The sequence below is a fragment of the Triplophysa dalaica genome, chromosome 13 (genome assembly GCF_015846415.1).
Source record: "Triplophysa dalaica isolate WHDGS20190420 chromosome 13, ASM1584641v1, whole genome shotgun sequence".
NCBI lineage: Eukaryota > Metazoa > Chordata > Actinopteri > Cypriniformes > Nemacheilidae > Triplophysa > Triplophysa dalaica.
The window spans coordinates 19,499,041-19,523,201 of NC_079554.1; the positions used below are offsets into that span (position 1 = coordinate 19,499,041).

General features: G+C 42.7%; 2 protein-coding genes across 2 annotated transcripts in view; both read right to left on the reverse strand.

Moving 5' to 3' along the window:
* Positions 1-4: 4 nt before the first annotated feature.
* On the reverse strand, positions 5-5,459 carry LOC130433970 (plasminogen-like). The gene is made up of 6 exons (XM_056763779.1): positions 5,350-5,459; positions 4,306-4,383; positions 4,080-4,214; positions 3,627-3,733; positions 3,406-3,548; positions 5-3,272 (listed from the first exon to the last, which is right to left on the reverse strand). The coding sequence occupies exons 1-6, from the start codon at positions 5,457-5,459 to the stop codon at positions 3,111-3,113; spliced, it is 735 nt and encodes a 244-aa protein (XP_056619757.1). The 3' UTR covers positions 5-3,110.
* Positions 5,460-15,146: 9,687 nt separating this feature from the next.
* The window catches only part of LOC130433971 (plasminogen-like), a 31,444-nt gene continuing 22,429 nt past the window's right edge, over positions 15,147-24,161 (reverse strand). The window contains exons 22-27 of the mRNA XM_056763780.1: positions 17,342-17,584; positions 16,596-16,673; positions 16,328-16,468; positions 15,912-16,018; positions 15,669-15,814; positions 15,147-15,542 (exon numbers count right to left, since the gene is read on the reverse strand). Coding sequence (XP_056619758.1) covers positions 15,381-15,542; positions 15,669-15,814; positions 15,912-16,018; positions 16,328-16,468; positions 16,596-16,673; positions 17,342-17,584 — 877 coding nt within the window. The 3' untranslated portion in view covers positions 15,147-15,380. The remainder of the gene's footprint in view (positions 15,543-15,668; positions 15,815-15,911; positions 16,019-16,327; positions 16,469-16,595; positions 16,674-17,341; positions 17,585-24,161) is intronic.

Below are 24,161 nucleotides of genomic sequence, written 5' to 3' on the forward strand. Positions count from 1 at the left end.
ACCATTACTTTTCAGATCCTTGTTCATTTTAATTTATTGAACACTTAAATGTATTTAGATTAAATTAATTTCAATGACAAAGACTACAAATTCTACATATCTATTTAGCAGACTTACAGTGCACTTATTACAGGGCGAATCCCCCTGGAGCAACATGGAGTAAAGTGTCTTGCTCAAGGACACACTGGTGGTGGCTGCTGGGATCGAACCAGCAACCTTTTGATTGTCAACCCAGTGGTTTAACCCACTAGACCACAATTTTTTTGTAGTATTGTATACACCGATCAGGCATAACATTATGACCATTGACAGATGAAGTGAATAATACTGATCATCTTTTCATCAGTGGGGGCACGGTGGCTTAGTGGTTAGCACGTTCGCCTCACACCTCCAGAGTTGGGGGTTCGATTCCCGCTTCCGACTTGTGTGTGTGGAGTTTGCATGTTCTCCCCGTGCCTCAGGGGTTTCCTCCGGGTACTCCGGTTTCCTCCCCTGGTCCAAAGACATGCATGGTAGGTTGATTGGCATCTCTGGAAAAATTGTCCGTAGGGTGTGAGTGCGTGAGTGCGTGAGTGCGTGAGTGAATGAGTGAATGTGTGTGCCCTGCGATGGGTTGGCACTCCATCCAGGGTGTATCCTGCCTTGATGCCCGATGACTCCTGAGATAGGCGCAGGCTCCCCGTGACCCGAGGTAGTTCGGATACAGCGGTAGAAAATGGATGGATGGATGGATCTTTTCATCACGGTACCCCTTAGTGGGTGGGATATGTTATACAGCTGTGAACATGTGTCCTCAAAGTTGATGTGTTGATGTTGATGTGGATTACAGCGAGTTTTAATAAGGGCCAAATTCAGATGGCTAGACGACTGTGTCATCTCTTCTGGATATTCCCAGTCTGCAGTGGTCAGTATCCATCAGAAGCGGTCCAAGGTGGTCAACCGGATACAGTGGTTCAGTGGTCATGGGTGGCCAAGGCTCACTGATGCACATGGGGAGCCAATGCTGGCTTGTGTGGTACAATACAACAGAAATTGGAAATGTGCTCCAGTTTTCTGTCATGCTTTCCTCAATCCAAATTTACAGATTTTGGGATACAGACGTACCCTCCAGGTTTTTAAGGGCTTTGGTACAATCAATACTCCTTGATGTTACTGTGTGAAGAACAAACTTGTACCGTGCTTTATTTACGAGAGGCCTGCTGCTGTCACTAAATGCGAGAAAAAATGTAAATATGCTTAACCAACATTTGTTAGGGATGATGTTTCAGTTAGATTTTTCAACCAGATTTGCGTATTTTCGACTACTGCATGTTTTTAACCTGACAACTGTCCGTTCCATCTTGTTTTGAACCGTCGCAGAAAGGCTGACCCCTTTTTAGTTAATAGGACTAGGTTTTATTATCCCACTGTTTCAGCACAGTTGAAGAATTTTGCCAGAATCAGAATTTGGGCGAATATAACTTATCTTTATGAGCGCTTCTCCGTGTTGTTGTGCATCAGGAAACCAAATTTTAACTTATCCAGGTATCCATTTGATATGATATTAAGTTCAGTAGCTGAATAAAAACAACATTTTCAATAATCTTGCCAATAAAAGGAAGATTTGATATCAGTCTATAGTTGCTCAATATGATGTTATCAAGAGTGTGGATCTGATAGACTAGTTACTTTTCTGTCAATCATTGTTTAATCGAGGACATGAACTGTGTGCTGTTTGTTGATCAATATATTTTGAACCAGCATTACTGTTACTGATCATGTGATTTGTCAGAATTAGACATTTGTGTCTTACGTAACTTTAAGCTGTTTGTTTGCGGAGTGAATCTAAGGGCTTTAAAGATTAATGAAGTGAACTAGGATTGAACAGTAATAGTTTCGCATACTTTGAGGTGTCATGTGCAAAAAGATAATCTATGGCTGAGTTTTGTTTCAGTTTTGTGTTTACATTACGTTTTATTGAGTTCATTTGTATTGTCGTGACATCTAATACTTGTCATTAATCTTTTAAAGTTGCTTGATTTCCCCTTGACTATATGAACCATGTATCTACATTTACGCATTTGGCAAGCACTTTTTTCCAAAAGCAACTTACATTGCGTGATACTTTACATTTGTACTGGAGTATGTGCAATTGATCGAACCCATGATCTTAGTGTTGCTAGCGCCATTCTCTAGCCACTGAGCTACAAGTAAGAATAATTTTACATATAAACCTCTTTTTCAGCAGTTTCACTATAAACTGGAGTGCAATATCTGCCGAAATACATCAGAACAGAAACGAGCTCACCAAACAGACCCTCTGGCAAAACTTCAGCCTGTGTACCCTGATGTCCAGCATCACAGAGAAAACAAGCAGAGCGACGGGCAACTTTAGGTTCACGAAGTTGTAATTTAATCAATTACAATAACAAAATGTACACATCTCAAAAGCATGGCATATTGTAAATAAGTTATGTGAATACTCAATTTTGACAAAGATGTCAGATAGAACCTTACAATTCCAATGCGACGACTTGCATGTTGTCATCTATCATCTGATGTGAAGTTTATAGAATATACTATCTTGGTATTTCATCCGAAAATGATCCCGTAGTTTGTTTCAATTTTGTTATTGTGATGCCATAAATAATAGATCTTACTATCCAGCAGATTTAGACGTCTACTATCTTATATGAAAAGGGAAGAACAGCAGGAAACTTATCTTACTGGAACAATTCAACTATTAAACGATTACATACTTCTCAAAGTTGACGAGCAATTTTTACTGGCTAGATAAAAAAAAACAAGACTTATGATTTATGGCAAAAAATTTAAATCATTAAAAATGGAGATACAAGGTTTCAAAAGGACAGCAGCGATACACAGAACATGAGCATTAACTTTAAAACAGCTTTTGTATCATAATAATTTGATTCTACAGAGAAGTTGTACATTTAAATTCTAATGTATATCCCATTATACATTTGAGTTCAAGATTTACATATATGCATTTGGCAGACATACCTTATACTTTTGTTTCTGACTATGTGCAATCCCGTGGGATCGAAGCCATGACCTTGGCATTGCTGGTGCCATGATCTTACCACTGAGCCACAGGAAAGCTAGATGCATCATTTTTCTTTCAGGGTTTGTTCAATCCAGTTGATAAACTTAGAGACTTGGACGTAAACTCCAGGTTTCTTAGCATCAGCACAACCAAGACCCCATGATGTCACTCCTTGAAGAACAAACTTGTTCTGTGCTTTGCAGGCGAGAGGTCCGCCGCTGTCTCCCTAAATTGGTGAAATTGGTGAAATGACATGCACATGAGGCGTAAAATATCAACACTGGGTTAAACTGGTTACAATTCATAAGTCGTGGTCTATTCACATTTGTAGGATATAATATTTGGTGTATGTTTCTAACCTGACAACTGTCTGTTATCCTCTTCAATCCAGCGCACATCTCGTGATCCTTTATGCGGCCTTTCAAAAACGACGGATTGTTGCAGAGTTTGTTCTCAATTATTGGTACGCCGGCTTCTTTCAGGTGACCCTTTCCACCAGTTCCTGAAGAAAAGGAAAGCTTGAAGCTATAGTATAAGATATAAATGTCTTGAAATCTGTTTTGCTTGTAAAATCACCTACCCTGTGTCTCTGCCCAGCCAGTTATAAAGCATTCAGTACCATCTGGTACAATGTAGTCCTTTTCTGGTAGACAAGCAAGCGATACCTGATCATTAATTACTGCAGGCCTAAATCAAGACACACTTTATTGTGAGTTTGCCTTAATGATGTCATTCAAAATGATCGATCCCGTCCAGTGCAGACAGTGTTAAGCTCTGAATTTGGTTTTGACCCTTTTTAATATTTATAAATTACATTTACGCAAAACATAATTGGAAGGTGAAAAAAATCTCTTTTAAGTGAAGCGTGTCCAGTATTTTCTGTCTAACTAGTGCTAGTGTTAAATTTGTTTGTTTCTTTTCTTTATCTTATATTGTCTTTATTCATAGACTCTCATCTCTACTCCCCTCTTAATTTGTAATGACATCACTACTGTAACAGACATCAACAATAGATAACAGTGAAATCTCTTGCCTGTCCAACTTGATAAGAGCAAGGTCAGCTCCAGATGGTCTCTTAACTATCTTAGAAACATCTCGTTCCTGTTTGGATGATTCTTCCCCACGTTCTGCATGGGTTCCAAGGAAGACCTTAAAAGGACGTGGACACCTGTATTGTGATAGATAAACATTTCATCACTTACTGGTCTAAACTTCCAAATCTATCAGTTGTTTTCAAACCTTTGTCTTGAACCACTCACCCTTCAATGCAATGGGCTGCGGTCAGAACCCACTGCGGATCAATCAGAGTTCCACCACAGCAATGAGATTTGTCGTCACTATGACAGAAAACATTAAACTTTTAAAATCATTTTGTGGTGTAATACACAGGTAGTAATTAGCATCTTTTATAAAACAGTTAGCTCCAAGCTATTAATCTGATTAGTCGATAGATGTTTTATTTTTCAATATCACATCGATTAAAAAATAACTAATTGTGATGAATTAATCAAATTTTTTTGTGATTAATTGTGATTAATCACAAATAAACATAATTAATCTTTTTTAATATTCTTTTAAATTCTAATAATTTCACCTTTAATCTCAAAATTATTGTAGAAACAACTCAAATACAATACACAAAAATTAAATGAAGTTCTCAGAAATAATATTCATGTCATATATCTTATATACTGTAGTCAAATGTTAGTTTATTTCTTTTAATACAGACCAGATTTCGGTTCACATTCAGGCACATTGCAGTGTTCCCAGATGGTCTCAGGGTCTGTTGTGAAACACCAGGGCATTCTGTCATTATCAGGGTTCCTGCAGTAGTTCTCTACAAGACCTCTGGAATGACATGATTTTTAAAATTAAAGCAATGGGTCATGTTAAAATTCTGACAATATTTCTGTATTCTTTTGTGGTTTAATGTCAGCGCACAAAATGTAATAGTTCCTGGGTCTCCAGTGGTTCAAACGTCATTTTATTAAGCAACAAGAATACTTTTTTAAAGACCCTATCTAGGATTAACCCACGCAAGGCTGTGGGTCCTGACAACATACCTGGCCGTTTACTGAGCGACTGTGCTGCACAGCTGACAGACGTCCTAACAATGTTATAAATCCACAACAATCATACCGGTACCAAAAAAATCACCTTTGTCCTGTCTAAATGACTACCATCCCATAGCACTGACCAATCATAATGAAGTGCTTTGAGAGGTTAGTCATGTGCAACATCAAAACCAGCCTCCCCAACACACTCGATCCGCTCCAGTTTGCATACCCTCCAAACCAGTCTACACCTCGAGCACTACCACACTGAGCACAGGTGCCCCACAGGGCTGTGTGCTCAGCCGCTGCTCTTCACACTGCTGACACATGACAGCACTGCTAATTTCAGCTCCAGCCATATCATCAAGTTCGCTGATGACACAACAGTGGTAGGTCTCATCAGCAACAATGTTGAAATGCACCACAGAGAGGAAGTGGCACAGCTGGCTGAATGGTGTGGCAACCTGTACCACAATGTGGACAAGACAAAGGCAGTTGTGATGGACTTCAGGAGAAACTCTGTTGACCTACCCCCACTGACCATCGTCAGCTCAACTGTGAAGAGAGTCAGCAGCACTACATTCCTGGGAGTGCACATCACAGAGGATCTCACCTGGACCACCAACACCATGTCACTCTCCAAGGAGGCACAACAGCTCCTACACTTTCTTCGCCGGCTGAAAAGAGCAAGTCTGTGTCCACCCATCCTCACCACTTTCTACAGGGGAACCATTGAGAGCGCGCTGACCAGCTGCATCACTGTTTGGTATGGGACCTGTAGTGCAGCAGACCGCAAGTCCCTACAGCGAACAGTGACCACAGCTGCAAGGAACATCGGTCCCCTCTCCCCTCCATCCTAGACATTTTCTATGCACGATGCTCTGGGAAAACCAACAGTATCATGAAGGACTCACGCAATCTCTTCCAGCTCCTTCCATCAGGAAGAAAGTTCAGGAGCAAACATAGACATATAGTATATTTATAGTCAATCTGTCAGTAGGTTAGTTGAGTATAGGTTATTTTTTACAGTATTTTACTTAAATGTTGTATGTCTGTACTATGTAGCACTGTGGTCCTGTGAGGCATGACATTTCGTTCCACTCTATGTCCCCACATGTAGTTTAATGACAATAAAGCTCAACTTGAACTTGAACTTGACTTTTGTGAGCAAGGAGTGGGAGCTGGTTTGACTGGAGCAAACCGTGAGTGGAGCGCTCAAAGTTTTACACAGCTCCTCATGCACCTCCGGGGAAAAAATGGCACCCGGGGTGGGCACGGTTTGCACCGCACTCCGACCTCAGGAACCACGTATCCCCAGGTTAGTATGGCTTACATCACTTCTGCTTCCTCCTGAGCTTGACCCCCAGGGGGGAACTCTGGTTCGTCAGAGTCGGATGCAAGTCTCCCTCCGATGCTGCGAGCGACATTTACATTTTTTACATTTTTAGGCATTTGGCAGACGCTTTTATCCAAAGCGACTTACAGTGCACTTATAACAGGGACAATCCCCCTGGAGCAACGTGGAGTAAAGTGTCTTGCTCAAGGATACACTGGTGGTGGCTGCTGGGATCTAACCAGCAACCTTTGATTTACCAGTTCAGTGGTTTTACCCTCTAGACCACCATCACCATCTCATCTATGTCATGCATCCTTTCCGAGTGTGTGCCTGAGGATTCGGACAGTATGCCATGGCCGGTTGGGGAACGTTCAGAACAGCGAATCGGGGTGCGATCGGCCGTGAGCACTTGGGATGAGGTCCCCACATCACAAACGGCCAGTTATTCAGTGCGTAGTGACTGGTCGAATACTGCAAGCGTGTGACGGAAATTTAACTTCTCTTACCATATTTGGAACATCTGGTTGCAAAGCAATTGTACTGACAGGTCGCCCACCTTACTTGCGTTTACATTTGGGGCGGTCTTAGTCAAATCACACCATGAACTGACGTAGATTTGTGTGGGTGTGGTTACACGAGGTGTTTCAGGCAGGTCTGGGTGAGCATTCACTTCTAGATAGAATGCATCTTTTGTTCCGACACTTTCATCAAACATCATCTTACCTGCACTTTCAGTGTAGTCCATTAGGAAAACTGGAGGGAACATAATTCATCATATTATTCACATACAGATAAAACGAGCAACATTAATGGTAAATGTTAAATATAATCCAATAATTTAGTATACACTCATATGAAGAATAATAGAAAGGGACAAATAATATAATCACTCTTCAGAAAGCTTACTTGAGAAGAGAAAAATCCAAAATAAAAGACCTGCTTTTTGAACCTGCATGTTGGAGCATTGACAAGTAAACTGAGCACAGGGCTTCTGAATCTGAATATAAATTAGTAATCTATCAATCATTATCCTGACAAGGACGTGGATCAGCTCCTAAAATGTTTGTCAATCTGTGTTTTCTGAACCCGCCACCATTTAGCAAAATATGTATTAAATGAATATCATTACATTTATTTCACAAGAAGCTTTTCAAAAAAGTTCACAATCAAAGTGATTCTGTAAACTAAGACATGGCAAAGTGAACCCCCCAAAAATGTTGCAGATACCTAATTACAAGAACGCTTGTTTCTTTCAGGTAATAATCAGCACCAGGTCCTGAAGAACAGAAAAGCTTTAAACTATGAAATATTTATATTTTTAACATCAGAATGTCCAAGATTTCCCTTCAGATGAAAGGTAAATTTGGTTGGACTATTTTTCCTTTCAGTGCAATAATTTGATAAACAAGAAGGATATATTTAGTGATTTTGGAAATTTTCACTTCATAAATCTTATATTGGTAATTGGTCTGGTATTCTCACAATATGGTCGTGCATTTTGTTCATTAAGCTTGTGCAAACCATTGCAAGGCAAGTTTATTTATATTGCACATTTCCTACACACAAATAATCACAACAATAACAACAAGGAATTTAAAAACTATTTAAAAAATGTATTTAAAATAAATGAAAACAGTAAAGAATAAAACAATTATACATGAAATACACTGCTGTCATGACACACGACCAGGGAGACTCAGATGCGGGGAAGACAAACTTTAATAAACAGATAGGGCAACAAAGTTCAAGGGCAAACACAAAGTTCGATGGCAACACAGGTAAATGGCTACTAGTTAACGTTAGCTTGTTTACAATAGAGAATGTTGCGCTGACGTCACACCGTGTTCACGGCCATATTTGTAGGTGGTAGCGGCTCTTTTCTGCTAGTGAGTTCAGTTCAATGTTGTTCCACTTGACTAAGAAGACATAAACATGGTCAGTCGGTTGTGCTGTGTTATTAACTGCAACAGCAAGTCGCACAGTCATTTAGGACAGAAACTAGACAAAGGAATGCGATTTTTTTGTCTTCCGACTTGTAAACAATGCAAAGGCATCTCAAATAATTAGAATATCATGAAAAAGTGTGTTTTTTGTCACTCATTTCAGAAAGTAAAACCAATATATTATATAGATTCATTACACATAGAGTAAAATATTTCAAGCCTTTTTTCTTGAGATTTTGATGATTATGGTTTATAGATAATGAAAACCCAAAATTCAGTGTCTCAGAAAATTTTAATATTACATAAGATCAATAAAAAAGGATATTTTAAACAGAAAATTCAGGGTTCTGAAAAGTATGTTCATTTCTATGCACTCAATACTCGGAGGCATGGAGACAATCAGTCTGTGGCACTGCTCTGTTGTTATGGATGCCCAGATTGCTTTGATACCGGCCTTCAGGTCATCTGCATTGTTGGATCTGGTGTATCTCATCTTCCTCTTGACAATACCCCATAGATTCTCTATGGGGTTCAGGTCAGGCAGGTTTGCTGGCCTATCAAGCACAGTCCCACCATGGTCATTGAACCAGCTTTTGGTATCTTAGACAGTGTGGGCAGGTGCCAAGTCCTGCTGGAAAATGAAATCAGCATCTCCATAAAGCTTGCCAGCAGAATGAAGCATGAAGTGTTCTATTTCCTGCTAGATGGCTGTGTTGACTGTGGACTTCCGAAAACACTGTAGTGTTTCAGTAGTGTCACAGTAATAATATATAATAAAAAAATCTATGTAATATAAAAATTGAACTTTATCATGATATTCTAATTAATTGAGATGGGCCTGTATTTTGTGCAGTGTGTGGGTGGTGGATAAACATTCAGTTGACTGAAACTTGACGATTCATCAAAGAGTACAACACAGAATTTAAGCGTCTTTTACTGACTCCTTGAGTACACGAACATGAACATCGCAAATATGAGACAAAAAAATGTGTAAATAGAATCAGCTTTATTAGGTGTTCACTTGTATAACAATAAGTGGCAGTTCAGTTATAATATTACTGCAACTCTGCATGATAAACCTATGAACCTAATGCATATCGTTGCTTTGTGTTGTAGTAAGTACAATTTTATCATTTTTACATATTGTACAGCCCTAATAGACTAGTTCCTTTTCAGTCAATCATTGTTTAATCAAGGACATGAACTGTGCTATGTTTGCTGATCAATATATATTGATCACATTAAGGTTTTTGTTTGATTATGCTAAACAAGTAACAGTAAAGTGAATCTAAGGGCCTTTAACAAGATTAAAGAAGTGAACTGTATGATTTAACAGTGATAGTTTCACATACTTTGATCCGTAATGAGTTTTGTTTCAGTTTTGTGTTTTTACATTACGTTTTATTGAGCTCAGTTGTATTGTGGAGACATCTTAATACTTGTTTTTGTCTTTATTCTTTTTAATTGGCTTTATTTGCTCTTAACTTTATGTAACTGTCAATTACAACAATCTCTATATCATTTGTATGTTGTAAAATATGAATACCATTAAGACATTTTTTTTAAATGGGCACATCATACACTGCTGTCTAATCAAGGACACGTGATAAACATTATGTTTGTCAATCAATATCTGAAGAGTTCAGATCCAAAGTACCATCAGACGTTTTTCTTCTAAAATTACTATTTTTATCAGGCTATGATGTTTATATTAAAAGTATTTTCACTTTAATGACAAAGAGCACATATTCATTGCAATTAAAGTGAAATCACTGAACCTATGGGTTTCAGTATTGAACTCATCATTACTGTTACTGATCACGTGATATGTTAGAAGTGGACTTTATTAACTAGCTGGTTTGTTTATTTAATGATTATTTTCATCTGTGGAACATTACTGAAGATATTGTGAGAAATGTCTCCGTGGTTTTGTGTCCATACAATGACAATCGATGGGGGCCAATGTTGTGTGGGTCCCAGTGTTTTTCTAAATAAAAAGGGTGGAGCAGAAGAAAGTAAGTCATACAGGATTGGAATGACATGAGGGTGAGTAAAAGATGAAACAATTGTTCATGTGTCTTGAATTAATGTTGCCACAGTATTATTTTCCCCATTCCTGCCAAGTGTGTAATATAGAGGGTATGGACGTATCGTTACTTTACCACGTGAACACCACGAGAGCACCGCGGCCTCCTGGGTGGCAAAACATTCCTATAAATCGTAGTGAAGCCGTGTGGATTACCGTCGAGTCCGGCTGCTTGCAATTTCAGCAGATAATTGCGTGTTTTAGTCCAGGTTTCTCTATTCTTCCTATTCTCATCAGCCAACATGCTGGGAGTTTTGCCACCCAGTGCAGCGTATCCCACGGCGTGTCCCGTCATTTTCACGTGGGAAAGTGATGTCGATGCACACCCTGTATACTTGCATGTTGTCATTCATCATCTGATGTGAAGGTTCAATGTGATAGATTTGATAGATTCAATTATATTGTTTTTTTATCAAAAATGATACTGTAGCATTCCATCCTGTTCTTGTGATGGCATCTAGCTAGTGTCGAACTCGCCATATAATGTTTGTCAATCAATTCTGAGTCCACCATCACTTTTCTGATCTTTGTTCATTTTAATTTATTGAACCCTTAATTTTTTTTAGAATTAATCAATTTTAATGACAAAGACTACACTATTTTTTGTATTATTGCATACACCGATCAGGCATAACATTATGACCATTGACAGATGAAGTGAATAATACTGATCATCTTTTCATCACGGTACCCGTTAGTGGGTGGGATATGTTATGCAGCTGTGAACATGTGTCCTTAAAGTTGATGTGTTGATGTCGATTACGGCGAGTTTTACCAAGTGTGATTATGATTGTGATGGCTAGACGACTGGGTCATCTCTTGTGGATATTCCCAGTCTGCAGTGGTCAGTATCTATCAACATTGGTTCAAGGTGGTCAACTGGCGACAGTTGTTCAGTGGTCATGGGAGGCCAAGGCTCACTGATGCACATGGGGAGCCAATGATGGCTTGTGTGGTACAATACAAGAGCAATATGAATAATGTGCTCTGACACAAAGCAAAAATGGTCCCGGAATGGTTTAAGGAGCACAACGAGTTTAAGGTGCAACTACAGCCATAACTTACAGTCATACAGAACCATAATAATATTGGATGGACATAAATATATAATTTTTCTATTCTCACTTGTTCTTTCCTCTTTTCACTACCCAGACCCGTGAACTATTTCCAATGAATTTCACAGTTTACAGAAATGATTGTGTCTTCAGTTGCAGCAGTGCTATTTAAATATGCCAGAGGAGGCTCTCCTGGTCAAGTCTGGCCTCTCTCAAGTTTTTTTTCTCCACTCTTATACACATATACGTCTATAGTGGAGTTTTGGTTCCTTGCCACCGTTACTCGCTGGGAGACTGCTGTTCTAGTTTAATCCATAAATATAAATCACTTGCGTATAACAAAACACATTAATGTAAACATATTTAAACAAAAAATGTTGTAATATTAGACTCCTAGTCCTGATTACAATATTACAAAAAATAATATAACTAAATTAGGTATATTTAGATTGAATAATTTATAGCTTCTGATAATCCCCTGACATCAGTGAACATTGCATAGAGAAAAACTTGCAATAAAACCATTTGTCTTGATACCATATATTCTACTTAATTTCCCCCAGTATTATTTTTATTAAATTTTATTATGATGTATGTAAAGCTGCTTTGCAACATTGACAATTGTGAACAGTGCTATATAAATAACATGAAATTGAATTGTTCATATAAGAAAAACATGATCGATAACTGATGTACTGAATATTTGACACAGTGATTTCTGACAGGAATGAATCTTACTGCATCTAGGAATAGAGCAGAACTCCCAGCGTTTGGATTTGTGGTATAACACCAGGGCCTGAGATCTCCATCAGGGTTCCTGCAATAGTTCTTTTCCAACTTCTCCTCAGGATATATACAAAACACACATTTTGTTTACCTGTACTAAGTGGACAGTATTTCATTTATGTACAGTAAGTAAATGCTAGTTTCTCACAATGACTGATTGAACACATTTAGTGGATCAGAGTCCCAGCGTTGGCAGGTGAATCCACTCTCAGTGATGGAGATGTTGCCTCTGTAGTCGTCTCCTCTGCTATGCATACAATCTTCTGCATGTATACAAGATCAGATTCAAGAGTATGAGATGGGACTTATTGCCTGTTTAACTTTATATTTTTTTCTCAACATCACTACTTCAGATATTTCCTGGTTATAGAATAATGTTTGAGAGATGCCAAATAAATGGAAACTTTTGAATGCAAAATCCAAGTCATAATCATGAGAAAATAAGACAATGATTGACAATGAATAAGACAATGACTCACATCTCTTGAATCTGCTCTTTTATATTTTGTATATTGAGTTAAAATATCTATAAAATAATCTTATATAACATAACATTTTCTTTCTCTAACATAGCAGATTCATTTAAAAAGAACATTGGTAATCAGCATTTTGATGTCAACTACATAAAAGAGAATTACTTCATTTACAGTAAAAAAGTTTGCATTAGTTATTTTTTTCTTATTTTTCAATTATTTTAGGTTTACATAAATATATTTTTGACAATAAATGGTGCGATTTACGCGCATGACTCCACTTCTTCACAATGATGCCATATAATAATATTGATTCAGGAAATTGACCTGATATTTAAGTGGTTGCTGCTGTTGAAGATTTTATTAACCAAAATATAAAGGAATCTATAAAGTCATTGTAAGAGTTTTGGAGGCCTCACTATTGTAGAATGTTTGTTGACTGAGGGGACCACTCGGCCTGGTGAGGAGAAAACATCTGTTTCATGTTGTCGTGGTAACTCAAGTACAAAGTGGATGTGTTTTAAAAAAACTCAGTTGTAAGGTTACAGTGTTTAAATGGCAAGGAATCGAACACTCCGATATTGTAAATGTGTTTTCTTTCATGCTTTCCTCAATCCAAATTTACAAATTAAGGGATACAGACAGACACTCCAGGTTTTCCTACAATCAATACTCCTTGATGTTACTCTGTGAAGAACAAACTTGTTCCGTGCTTTAACTATGAGAGGCCTGCCGCTGACACTAAATGAGAGAAAACAAAATGCATACATGCATAACCAACATTTGTTAGGGTTTCCGTAAGATTTTTCTTCCAGATTTGGGTATTTGCGACAACTGCGTGTTTCTAACCTGACAACTGTTCGTTCCATCTTGTTTTGCAGTACCGTCCCAGAAAGCCTGACTCCGATTCAGTTAATAGGACTAGGTTTTATTATCCCACTATTTCAGCACAGTTAAATTTTGCCAGAATCAGAATTTAGGCGAATATCATTTATTGTCTTTATGAGCGCTGTCTCTGTGTTGTTATGCAGCTGGAAACCAAATTGAAATTTATCCAGATATCCATTTGATATGATCTTAAGTTCAGTAGCTGAATAAAAACAACATATTCAATAATCTTACCAATAAAAGGAAGATTTGATATCAGTCTATAGTTGCTCAATATGATGTTATCAAGAGTGTGGATCTGATAGACTAGTTACTTTTCTGTCAATCATTGTTTAATAGAGGACATGAACTGTGTGCTGTTTGTTGATCAATATATTTTGAACCAGCATTACTGTTACTGATCATGTGATTTGTCAGAATTAGACATTTGTGTCTTACGTAACTTTAAGCTTTTTGTTTGCGGAGTGAATCTAAGGGCTTTAAAGATTAATGAAGTGAACTAGGATTGAACAGTAATAGTTTCACATACTTTGAGGTGTCATGTGCAAAAAGATTAATCTATGGCTGAGTTTTGTTTCAGTTTTGTGTTTACATTACGTTTTATTGAGTTCAGTTGTATTGTGGAGACATCTAATACTTGTCATTAATCTTTTAAAGTTGCTTGATTTCCCCTTGACTATATGAACCATGTATCTACATTTACGCATTTGGCATACTCTTTTTTCCAAAGCAACTTACATTGCGTGATACTTTACATTTGTACTTGAGTATTTGCTATCCCTGGGATCGAACCCATGATCTTGGCGTTGCTGGCATCATTATCTAGCCACTGAGCTACAGGAAAGCTACAAGTAAGAATAATTTTGCATATAAACCTCTTTTTGTAGCAGTTTCACTATAAACTACAGTGCAATATCTGCCGAAATACATCAAAACAGAAACCAGCTCAGCAAACAGACCCTCTGGCAAAACTTCAGACTTTAGCCTGATGTCCAGCATCATAAAGTAAACAAGCAGAGCGACGGGAAACTTATTTGAATTGGAAGCTTTGTAATTGAATAAATTACAATAACAAAATGTACACATTTAAAAAAAGCATGGCATAATGTAAATAAGTCATGTGAATACTCAATTTTGGATAAAGATGTCAGATAGAACCTTATAATTCTAAGGCGACGACTTACATGTTGTCATCCATCATCTGATGTGAAGTTTATAGAATATACCATCTTGGTATTTCATCCAAAATGATCCCGTAGGTTGTTTCAATTGTTATTGTGATGCCATAAATGATAGATCTAACTATCCAGCAGACTTAGACGTCTACTATCTGATATGAAAAGGGAAGAACAGCAGGAAACTTATCTTACTGGAATGATTCAACTATTAAATGATTACATAAATCATTAAAAATGGAGATGCGAGGTTTCAAAAGGACAGCCGCGATACACAGAACATGAGCAGTAACTTTAAAACAGCTTTTGTATCATAATAATTTTATTCTATAGAGAAGATGTACATTTAAATTCTAATGTATATCCCATTATACATTTGTGTTCAAGATTTGCAAATACGCATTTGGCAGACGTAGCTTAAATTGCATTATATTATACTTTTGTTTCTGACTATGTGCAATCCTGTGGGATCGAAGCCTTGACCTTGGCATTGCTAGTGCCATGATCTTACCACTGAGCCACAGGAAAGCTAGATGCATCATTTTTCTTTCAGGGTTTGTTCAATCCAGTTGATAAACTTAGAGACTCGTACGTACACTCCAGGTTTCATAGCTTGTGCACAACCAATACCCCATGATGTCACTCCCTGAAGAACAAACTTGTTCTGTGCTTTGCAGACGAGAGGTCCACCGCTGTCACCCTAAATTGGTGAAAATAAAATGCACATGAGGCGTAAAATTTCATGACTAAACTGGTTACAATTCATACTCGTTGTTTATCAACATTTGTAGGATATATTGTTTGATCTTTGGTGCATGTTTCTAACCTGACAAGAGTCTTTTCCGCCCTCTTTGTGTCCAGCGCACATCTCATGTTCCTTTATGCGGCCTTTCAAAAATGACGGATTGTTGCAGATTTTGTTCTCAATTATTGGTACGCCGGCCTCTTTCAGGTGACCCTTTCCACCAGTTCCTGAAGAAAAGGAAAGCTTGAAGCTACAGGATATAATCATTTAAGTAAAGTAAGATATAAATGTCGTGAAATCTGTTTTGCTTGAAAAACCACCTACCCTGTGTCTCTCCCCAGCCTGTTATAAAGCATTCAGTAGCGTCTGGTACAATATAGTCCTTTTCTGGTAGACAAGCAAGCGATACCTGATCATTAAGTACTGCTGGCCTAAAAAAACACTTTATTGTGAGTTTGCCTTCATGATGTCATTCAAAATAACCAATCACGTCCAGTGTAGACAGAGTTTTCTCTAAATTTGGCTTTGAACATTTGAGAGGTTAACTCTTAAAGTGAAGCGTGTCCAGTATTTTCTGCCTAACTAGTGCTAGGCCTTTCAGCTTGACTTGGAGAAACTATGAGACATTTGACTGTTACAGTAGCTCACCTTTTCTCTTTTTTATCAATGCGATTTTTTTATTTGCGATAGCTATACTGCTGTTAGAGACATCAACAATATATAACAGTGAACTCTCTAACCTGTCTAGCTTTATAAGTGCAATGTCAGTTCCAGATGGTTCCATAACCATTTTAATAACACCTCGTTCCTGTTTGGATGATTCAGACCCATTTTTTGTGTGGATTCCGAGGAAGATCTTGTAAACAGATGGACTTGGAGACCTGTGTGAATGTAGGTAAACATTTCATCATTTGATGGTCTAAACTTCTAAACCTCCCAGTGTTTTTTACTTTTGCCTTTATATACCCTCTAATATTGAAATACTCATATTTAAAAATGGCCACTCACTCCTTAAGGCAATGTGTTGCGGTGAGGACCCATTGCGGATCAATCAGAGTTCCACCACACCAGTGAGATTTCTCAGCACTATGACAGAAAAGAGTTAGTTGGTAAAATCTATCCTCCAGCTGAAAGTCAGTGATGTAGTACACAGGCAGTGACTAACATCTTACGATTTAATTTGAATAAACGGTTAAAAAAGCAACAACATAAACAAACGTTGCAGACTTTTGTGGCCCGACCATAACTTCAGCTACTCATCCGCAAATAATAAAATTCCTGTTGATTATTTCTGATAACAAGCAAAAGAAATCGAGTACAACCGATACTTGGCTAAACTTGCCTCTCCAATATTTTGAATTTAGACCGCGATACCAATTTCAACTCAAGATCAGACCAATAAACAAACACAGACCAGAAGCTAACTTCGGGCCAGGCGCGTCCGTCTGATGAAACTGTCTATATCACTATTTCATTTGAATTTCACATTATTCATTTGAATTTCACATTATACATTTAATGCAAAGGAATACCATGGATTGTTTACATTTCACACAATGAATTCAATCAAATGTTAAGCCCTATGGATGCAAAAATACTAAATAAACTTGACTAAATAAATTAATAGTCATCAGATGACTCAAATAAATACATATTCTAAACGCTCTAGAACCAGAACTGTTTATGGAGGATGTTATGTAAATTATTATGCATTAGTATTAAGCACAGAGACACTGTGAGTGAAATTTGTGTACCCTTTTCTAAGACTGATCTGCCAAGGCCAGGAGTGGGGTTCAGAAACACATCCCCCAACAACACGCCACAAGCAACTTTTTGTTTCTATTGCTGGCTGTCCACATTTCAGATACAGACCAGATTTAGGTTGGTCATCACATCTTGACACATTGCAGTGTTCCCAGCGGGTCTTGGGGTCTGTGGTGAAACACCAGGGCATTCTGTCATTATCAGGGTTCCTGCAGTAGTTCTCTTTAAGACCTCTGGAATGAAATGATTTTTCAATAGGTTACGTAAAAATGAAAGTTCTGATATTCTGGTTTCATTTAACATATAAAGTGACGCAGCAAAGAATATTTTTTAATATATGAAATATATATAAATATAAAAAGTTTTTTTCAAATACGTTAGTCACCATGTAAGACTTATGATAACACAAATCTTTGGAACACAAATTAAGAAAGATAGTTTTAATCAGGTCCAAAAGCTTTCTGATTCCCTTCTTTGAGTGCGTTTACATGGACAGTCTCACTCCGATTATGCTTAATAATCTGATAACACATAAAGTCATGTAAACACATAAAATCGTTTTCTTTTATCAGGGAAAGCTCATAAACGCAAGACCCGCTCGGCAGAGGTAGTTTGCTATTGTCTGACAGCATATTAGTAAAAGTCTCAAAACAGCAATATAATTAATATAAGTCTGATCGAATCATGCATTTAAATAGTTAATGTAGCAACAGTTAAATGAAAACTATTGTTGGACATGAGAAAAAATAAGCTTCTGAAATCCTGGCAAGTCTCAAACTTCCATGTAAATGTAGTTTTTTGCAAGTAAACATGTGAAAGATGAGTTTTGATTGATAGTTTATTTTGTGCATGTAAACATACTCATAGACAGCAACGCAACATACATTCAAAGCGCAGAAATTTAATAAAGATATTGTTAAAAAGAAGTAGCGTGCTCTTGTGAACTCATGTTGGAGACTGAGGCGGAAAAGAAGAAATTGTTGAATTTTTTTTACTGCCCAAAAAAAACATTCTCGTCGCTTCATAAAATTAGGGTTGATCAAATGGAGTCACATGGACTATTTTCAATGTCTTTACTAATTTTTGTGCTTTGAGTGATGGTTCGTTGCTGTCTATGAAGCGAATCAGAAAGCTTTTTGACCTCATCAAAACTATCTTAACTTGTGTTCCAAAGGTGAACAGAGGTCGTCTTGGTTACGTATGTAACCTCAGTTCCCTGATGGAGGGAACGAGACGTTGTGTCGAGAACGACAGATGGGGTTCGCTCCTGAGAACCTATCAACTCTGACTACTATAGAAAAGGCCAATGAAATTTGGCGAATGAAATTTGCATGCCGGGCTCCGCTCCCGGATATCCGGTATAAAAGGACGCCGGCGTGCAGCATTCATTTACCTCTTGTTCTGAAGAGCCTGAGAGCCTCTCACAACTACAACAGAAACGATACAAGTTTGTGGCATAAGGGACACAACGTCTCGTTCCCTCCATCAGGGAACTGAGGTTACATACGTAACCAAGACGTTCCCTTTCTGTCGGTCTCTCGACGTTGTGTCGAGAACGACAGATGGGGTTATCAATGGAAAACGCCACAAACGTGTATCGCGTCACAACCTCAGCGAAGCGACGGTAACAAGCCGGGGCGTGTCAGCTCAACGCTTTCGTGAAACTTGTAACCTTCCAGTGTGGTGGTCGGGGGGTTCCAGAGCTTTCTGGGAGAAAGATGGGGACAGCCCTGACCGGTAACCTTTCACGGACGGGGTCTTAGCTCTCTACAGGCGAGAGGCCGTCCGGCTCGGGTTTACACCGGGAAAAGCGCAACTCTTAATCAGAGAAGCGCTGCAGAGGCCACCTCCTACCCGTGGGGAGGAAAATGGTGGAGATATGATATGGTCTCGTCCTTGGAGGAGAACGCATGGAACGGGCGGACTGGGTAGTACCGCGAGGTGGAGGTCCACCTGGGGAAGCTCATGGGTTACCAAGCTTGGGAACCATAGTCATGAGGGTATGGCAGACGGAACAGCCCTCGGAGGGGGTGTTACTGCGTCTGATAGCACAGGTCCGGTTAGAACTATGTGAGATAGGTCATAAGGTTTCCCGGCCTAAGGGGGAAGGCTGCTCTGCCCAGCCAACCCCCAGGAGTGCTTGCTTAGTGATGGAAGGAATGCCTGTTCTTAACCAGGGTGTGGGTAAGAAAGAAGGCTGGTGAGGTCCCAATTTTCTTAGCCAGAATGGGTAAGAAGAAAAGGGGATAGATAGCACACTGACCCAACCTCGGGGGGGGTGGGAAGGTGCTTTCGCAGGCATACGCCCTCCCGGATGTCACTCCTACATGTCGCCACGTAGGACGTGAGCTGATACCGGGTTTACGCGAAGATTGTAAAACCTTGCGAAGGTGGTGGGCGTAGCCCAACCCGCAGCTCTACAAATGTCTGCCAGAGACGCGCCTCTGGCCAGTGCCCATGAAGTGGCTATACCCCGAGTAGAGTGAGCCGTAACCGCCAATGGGCATGGCAAATTCTGAGATCGGTATGCGGTAGTAACGGCATCTACGATCCAGTGCGCTAGTCTCTGTTTGGAGACAGCCTTCCCCTTCTGCTGTCCTCCGAAACAGACAAAGAGCTGATCAGAACTGCGGAAGCTCTGAGTGCGGTCCAAGTAGAGGCGCAGAGCGCGTACTGGACACAACACGGACCGGGTTGGGTCTTGCTCCCCGGTGGGGAGCGCCTGCAAGTTCACCACTTGGTCCCGAAAGGGAGTAGTGGGAACTTTGGGCACGTATCCGGGCCTGGGTCTCAGGCGAACGTGAGAGTAGCCAGGGCCGAAATCAAGGCAGTCCGGGACACAGAGAATGCATGGAGATCCCCTATCCTCTTAAAGGATGCGAGCGCCACAAGAAGAACCGTCTTAGTCGTTAGGTGAGTAAGATCGGAAGCTTCAAGGGGCTCAAAGGGAGGCTCGGCTAGGCCCCTCAAGACCACGTTAAGGTCCCATGAGGGTATGGAGCGGAGACGAGGCGGGTTGCGTCGTCTTGCGCCCCTTAGGAACCTAGTGACCAGGTCGTGTTGCCCTAGAGACCTTCCGAGCACTGAATCGTGATGAGAGGCGATAGCGGCTACATACACCTTCAGTGTGGAAGGGGAGATGTTAGTCTCCAGTCTCTGTTGTAGAAAGGACAACACGATCCCGACCGAGCATCTCTGTGGGTCTTCTCCTTGGGAGAGACACCAGGATGAGAAGAGGCGCCATTTGTAGGCGTATAACCGCCTAGTGGATGGCGCCCGTGCCTGTAAGATGGTTTCAGCCACAGCGGGGTGTAACCTACTCAGGGTCTCCTCGTCCCGTCCAGGGACCAGACATGGAGGTTCCAGAGGTCTGGCCTGGGATGCCAGAACGTGCCCATCCCCTGAGAGAGCAGGTCCTCTGTCAGGGGAATGGGCCAGGGGGGAGTTGTTGTCAAGAGCATCAGCTCCGAGAACCAAGTGCGGTTGGGCCAGTAGGGCGCAACCAGTAACACCTGTTGCTCCTCTTCCCTGACCTTGCACAGGGTCTGTGCAAGGAGGCTCACTGGGGGGAAGGCGTACTTCCGCTTGTCTCGTGGCCAGTTGTGCGCCAGGGCATCCATGCCGAGGGGGGCCTCGGTCAGGGCGTACCAAAGCGGACAATGGGTGGTGTCGCGGGAGGCAAAGAGGTCTATCTGTGCCTGTCCGTACCGCACCCAAATAAGCTGGACTGCACGAGGGTGGAGTCGCCACTCTCCGCAGGGAGTGTACTGTCGAGAGAGCGCGTCGGCTGTCTCGTTCAGTACGCCTGGGATGTAGGTGGCACGCAGGGAGCGGGTCACCTGCTGACTCCACAGGAGGAGGCGTCGGGCAAGTTGTGATAGTTGCCGTGATCGCACGCCACCCTGGCGATTGATGTACGCTACGGCTGTGGTACTGTCCAGGCGAACCAGTACGTGCTGACCTTGCACTAGAGGCCGGAGCCTTCTCAGTGCAAGCAGTACAGTCCACAACTCTAGGCAATTGATGTGCCAGCGCAGTTGGGGGCCCGTCCAGCGCCCCGCTACCGCGTGCCCGTTGCACACTGCACCCCAACCCTGCAGCGAGGCGTCCGTCGTCACCACGACGTGCCTCGTGGGCAGCCCGAGGGGAACCCCAGCTCGGAGAAAGGTCATGGAAGACCAAGGGGTTAGGGTGCTTCGACATACAGGCGTTACCACCATACGCCTGCTGCCGGTGTGCCACGCCGTCCTCGGAACTCGACTCTGTAGCCAGTGTTGGAGCGGTCTCATGTGCATCAATCCGAGGGGTGTTATAGCCGCGGAAGATGCCATGTGTCCCAGGAGCCTCTGAAATAGTTTCAGGGGGACCGCCGATTGCTTGAGCTGGTCCAAGCAATCCAAGACTGACTGGGCGCGTGCTGCGGACAGCTGCGCCGACATGGTGACAGAGTTGAGTTCCATACCGAGAAAGAGGATCGTCTGCACTGGGGAGAGTTTGCTCTTTTCTCGGTTGACCTGAAGGCCCAATCGGTCTAGGTGCCGGAGCACCATGTCCCTCTGTGTACACAACAGATCCCGCGAGTGCGCCAAGATAAGCCAGTCGTCGAGATAGTTGAGTATTCGCACACCTCTCTCCCGGAGAGGAGCGAGGGCGGCCTCCACGATCTTCGTGAAGACTCGTGGAGACAGGGACAGACCGAAGGGGAGGACTTTGTACTGATATGCTCGACCCTCGAAAGCGAACCGTAGGAACGGTCGGTGTCGAGGAAGAATCGAGACATGAAAGTAAGCGTCCTTCAGGTCGATTGCCACGAACCAATCCTGACACCTGATAGATGTCAGGATGCGCTTCTGGGTTAGCATCTTGAAGGGCAGCTTGTGAAGGTGCCTGTTCAGGATACGTAGGTCCAGAATAGGGCGCAACCCTCCGTCTTTCTTGGGAACGATGAAAACCGGGCTGTAAAACCCGCTGAACATCTCGGCTAGTGGGACGGACTCGATCGCCTGTTTCGCCAGGAGGGTGGATACCTCTGCCCGAAGCACGGAGGCGTCTCTGCCTCTGAGAGAGGGGGAGATGATGCCCCGGAACTTGGGAGGGGCCCTGGCGAACTGGATCGAGTAGCCGAGACGGACCGTCCGCATTAGCCACCGAGACAGTGTGGGCAACCTTAGCCAAGCTCCCAGGGACTGTGACAGGGGGACCAAGGGGACGGCCTGTTTCACCATTCCCACGGAGGGTGGTTCGTTGGCGGGTGGAGTCAACCGTGTGTCGCCGGGGCTTCCCCGGGGGGATGGTTGGCTCCACCTGTTTTCCTGCCTGGCGGGACAACGGCACGCACTGTCGGGTCGAGAGTGGTGGCAGCTGTCGGATGTGTGCGGCCTCACACCTCGCCAGGGTGTGAGGTCGGATCGCCGAGCACAGTCCGGGGGAGTGTGCGAAAGGCTGGGGTGAACGCGCGGGGGAAACAACTCTCTTTGTGAGCAAGTGGGCGCCAGGCCCTGATAAGGGCCCGGCTTTGGAAACGAGGCAGGATTCGTCCCATACCGACCTGTCAGAGGTGGAACTGTGACGGTCGGGCCAGATGTTGCTTTCCCCGGCGTCTTCTCGTCAGGGGCGCTTCCTGGAAGGCTGCTGGCGAGGAGGGGGCCTAGCCTTCGGAGTCCTCTTCCGGGGTGCAGCCTGGGGGTGCGCCTTAACCGGTGTCGGGTTCGAAGAGGCCCTGGGCTGTCTGGGAGCAGGAGGTGCGCGGGAAGTCGAAGGCCGGGGGGCCGTCGATTCACGGCGCGGTAGAATGTGGCTTATCGCCTCAGTCTGCTCCTTGACCGCCGAGAACTGCTGTGCGAAGCTCTCGACGGTGTCCCCGAACAGCCCACCCTGCGAGATGGGTGCGTCGAGAAAGCGTACTTTGTCGGCGTCACTCATACTCGCAAGGTTAAGCCAGAGGTGTCTCTCCTGGACCACCAGAGTGGACATCGTCCGACCCAGGGCCCGCGCCGTCACCTTAGTCGCCCTTAGAGCGAGGTCAGTGGCGGCGCGGAGTTCCTGCATGACACCCGGGTCGGCCCTACCCTCGTGGAGTTCTCTCAACGCCTTGGCCTGATGGACCTGCAGGATGGCCATGGCGTGGAGAGAGGAGGCAGCCTGGCCCGCAGCACTGTAAGCCTTCGCCACCAGAGAAGCAGAAGTCTTACAGGCCTTGGACGGGAGACGAGGTCGGGTCCTCCAGGTGGCAGCCGCTTGCGGGCATAGGTGCACAGCAATGGCACGCTCCACCTGGGGGACTTCGACGTAGCCCCTGGCTGCCCCACCATCGAGGGAGGTGAGGGAGGCGGAGCTGGTCTGCGAGGAACGAGCCGTGAGAGGGGCGCTCCAGGTCCGACACAGCTCCTCATGCACCTCCGGGAAAAATGGAACCGGGGGTGGGCGTGGCTTGACACCACGTTCCGACCCCAGGAACCAAGTATCCAACCGCGAGCGTTGGGGTAGAGGCAATGGCGTACATTGCAGCCCAATGCTGGCGGCAGCCCGGGTTAGCATGACCGACATCTCGACTTCTGCTTCCTCCTGAGCTCTACCCCCCGGGGGGGGGAGTTCGGAATCTTCATTGTCGGATGTCGGCATCTCTCCCTCCGATGCTGCGATCGACATCTCATCCGCTCTGCGATCCGTTGCCGAATGCGCAGAGGAGGATCCAGACGGTGTGCCACCGCTGGGTGGGGAATGGCCAAAAGAGCGTGCTGGGGTGCGAGCGGCCCGTGAGCGCTTGGCTGGCGGGTTTGCGTCCGCAGAAGTCCCCAAATCACTAACGCC

Bases quoted from the DNA above. Each gene is read 5' to 3' on its own strand.
- LOC130433970 (XM_056763779.1), bottom strand. From the start codon at position 5,459: ATGGCTGGAGCTGAAATTAGCAGTGCTGTCATGTGTCAGCAGTGTGAA. The intron at 4,215-4,305 runs GTGAGTGGTTCA...ATCACAATACAG, and splicing joins GCAGCCCATTGCATTGAAGG to GTGTCCACGTCCTTTTAAGG. The intron at 3,549-3,626 runs GTAGGTGATTTT...CCTTTTCTTCAG, and splicing joins TGGCTGGGCAGAGACACAGG to GAACTGGTGGAAAGGGTCAC.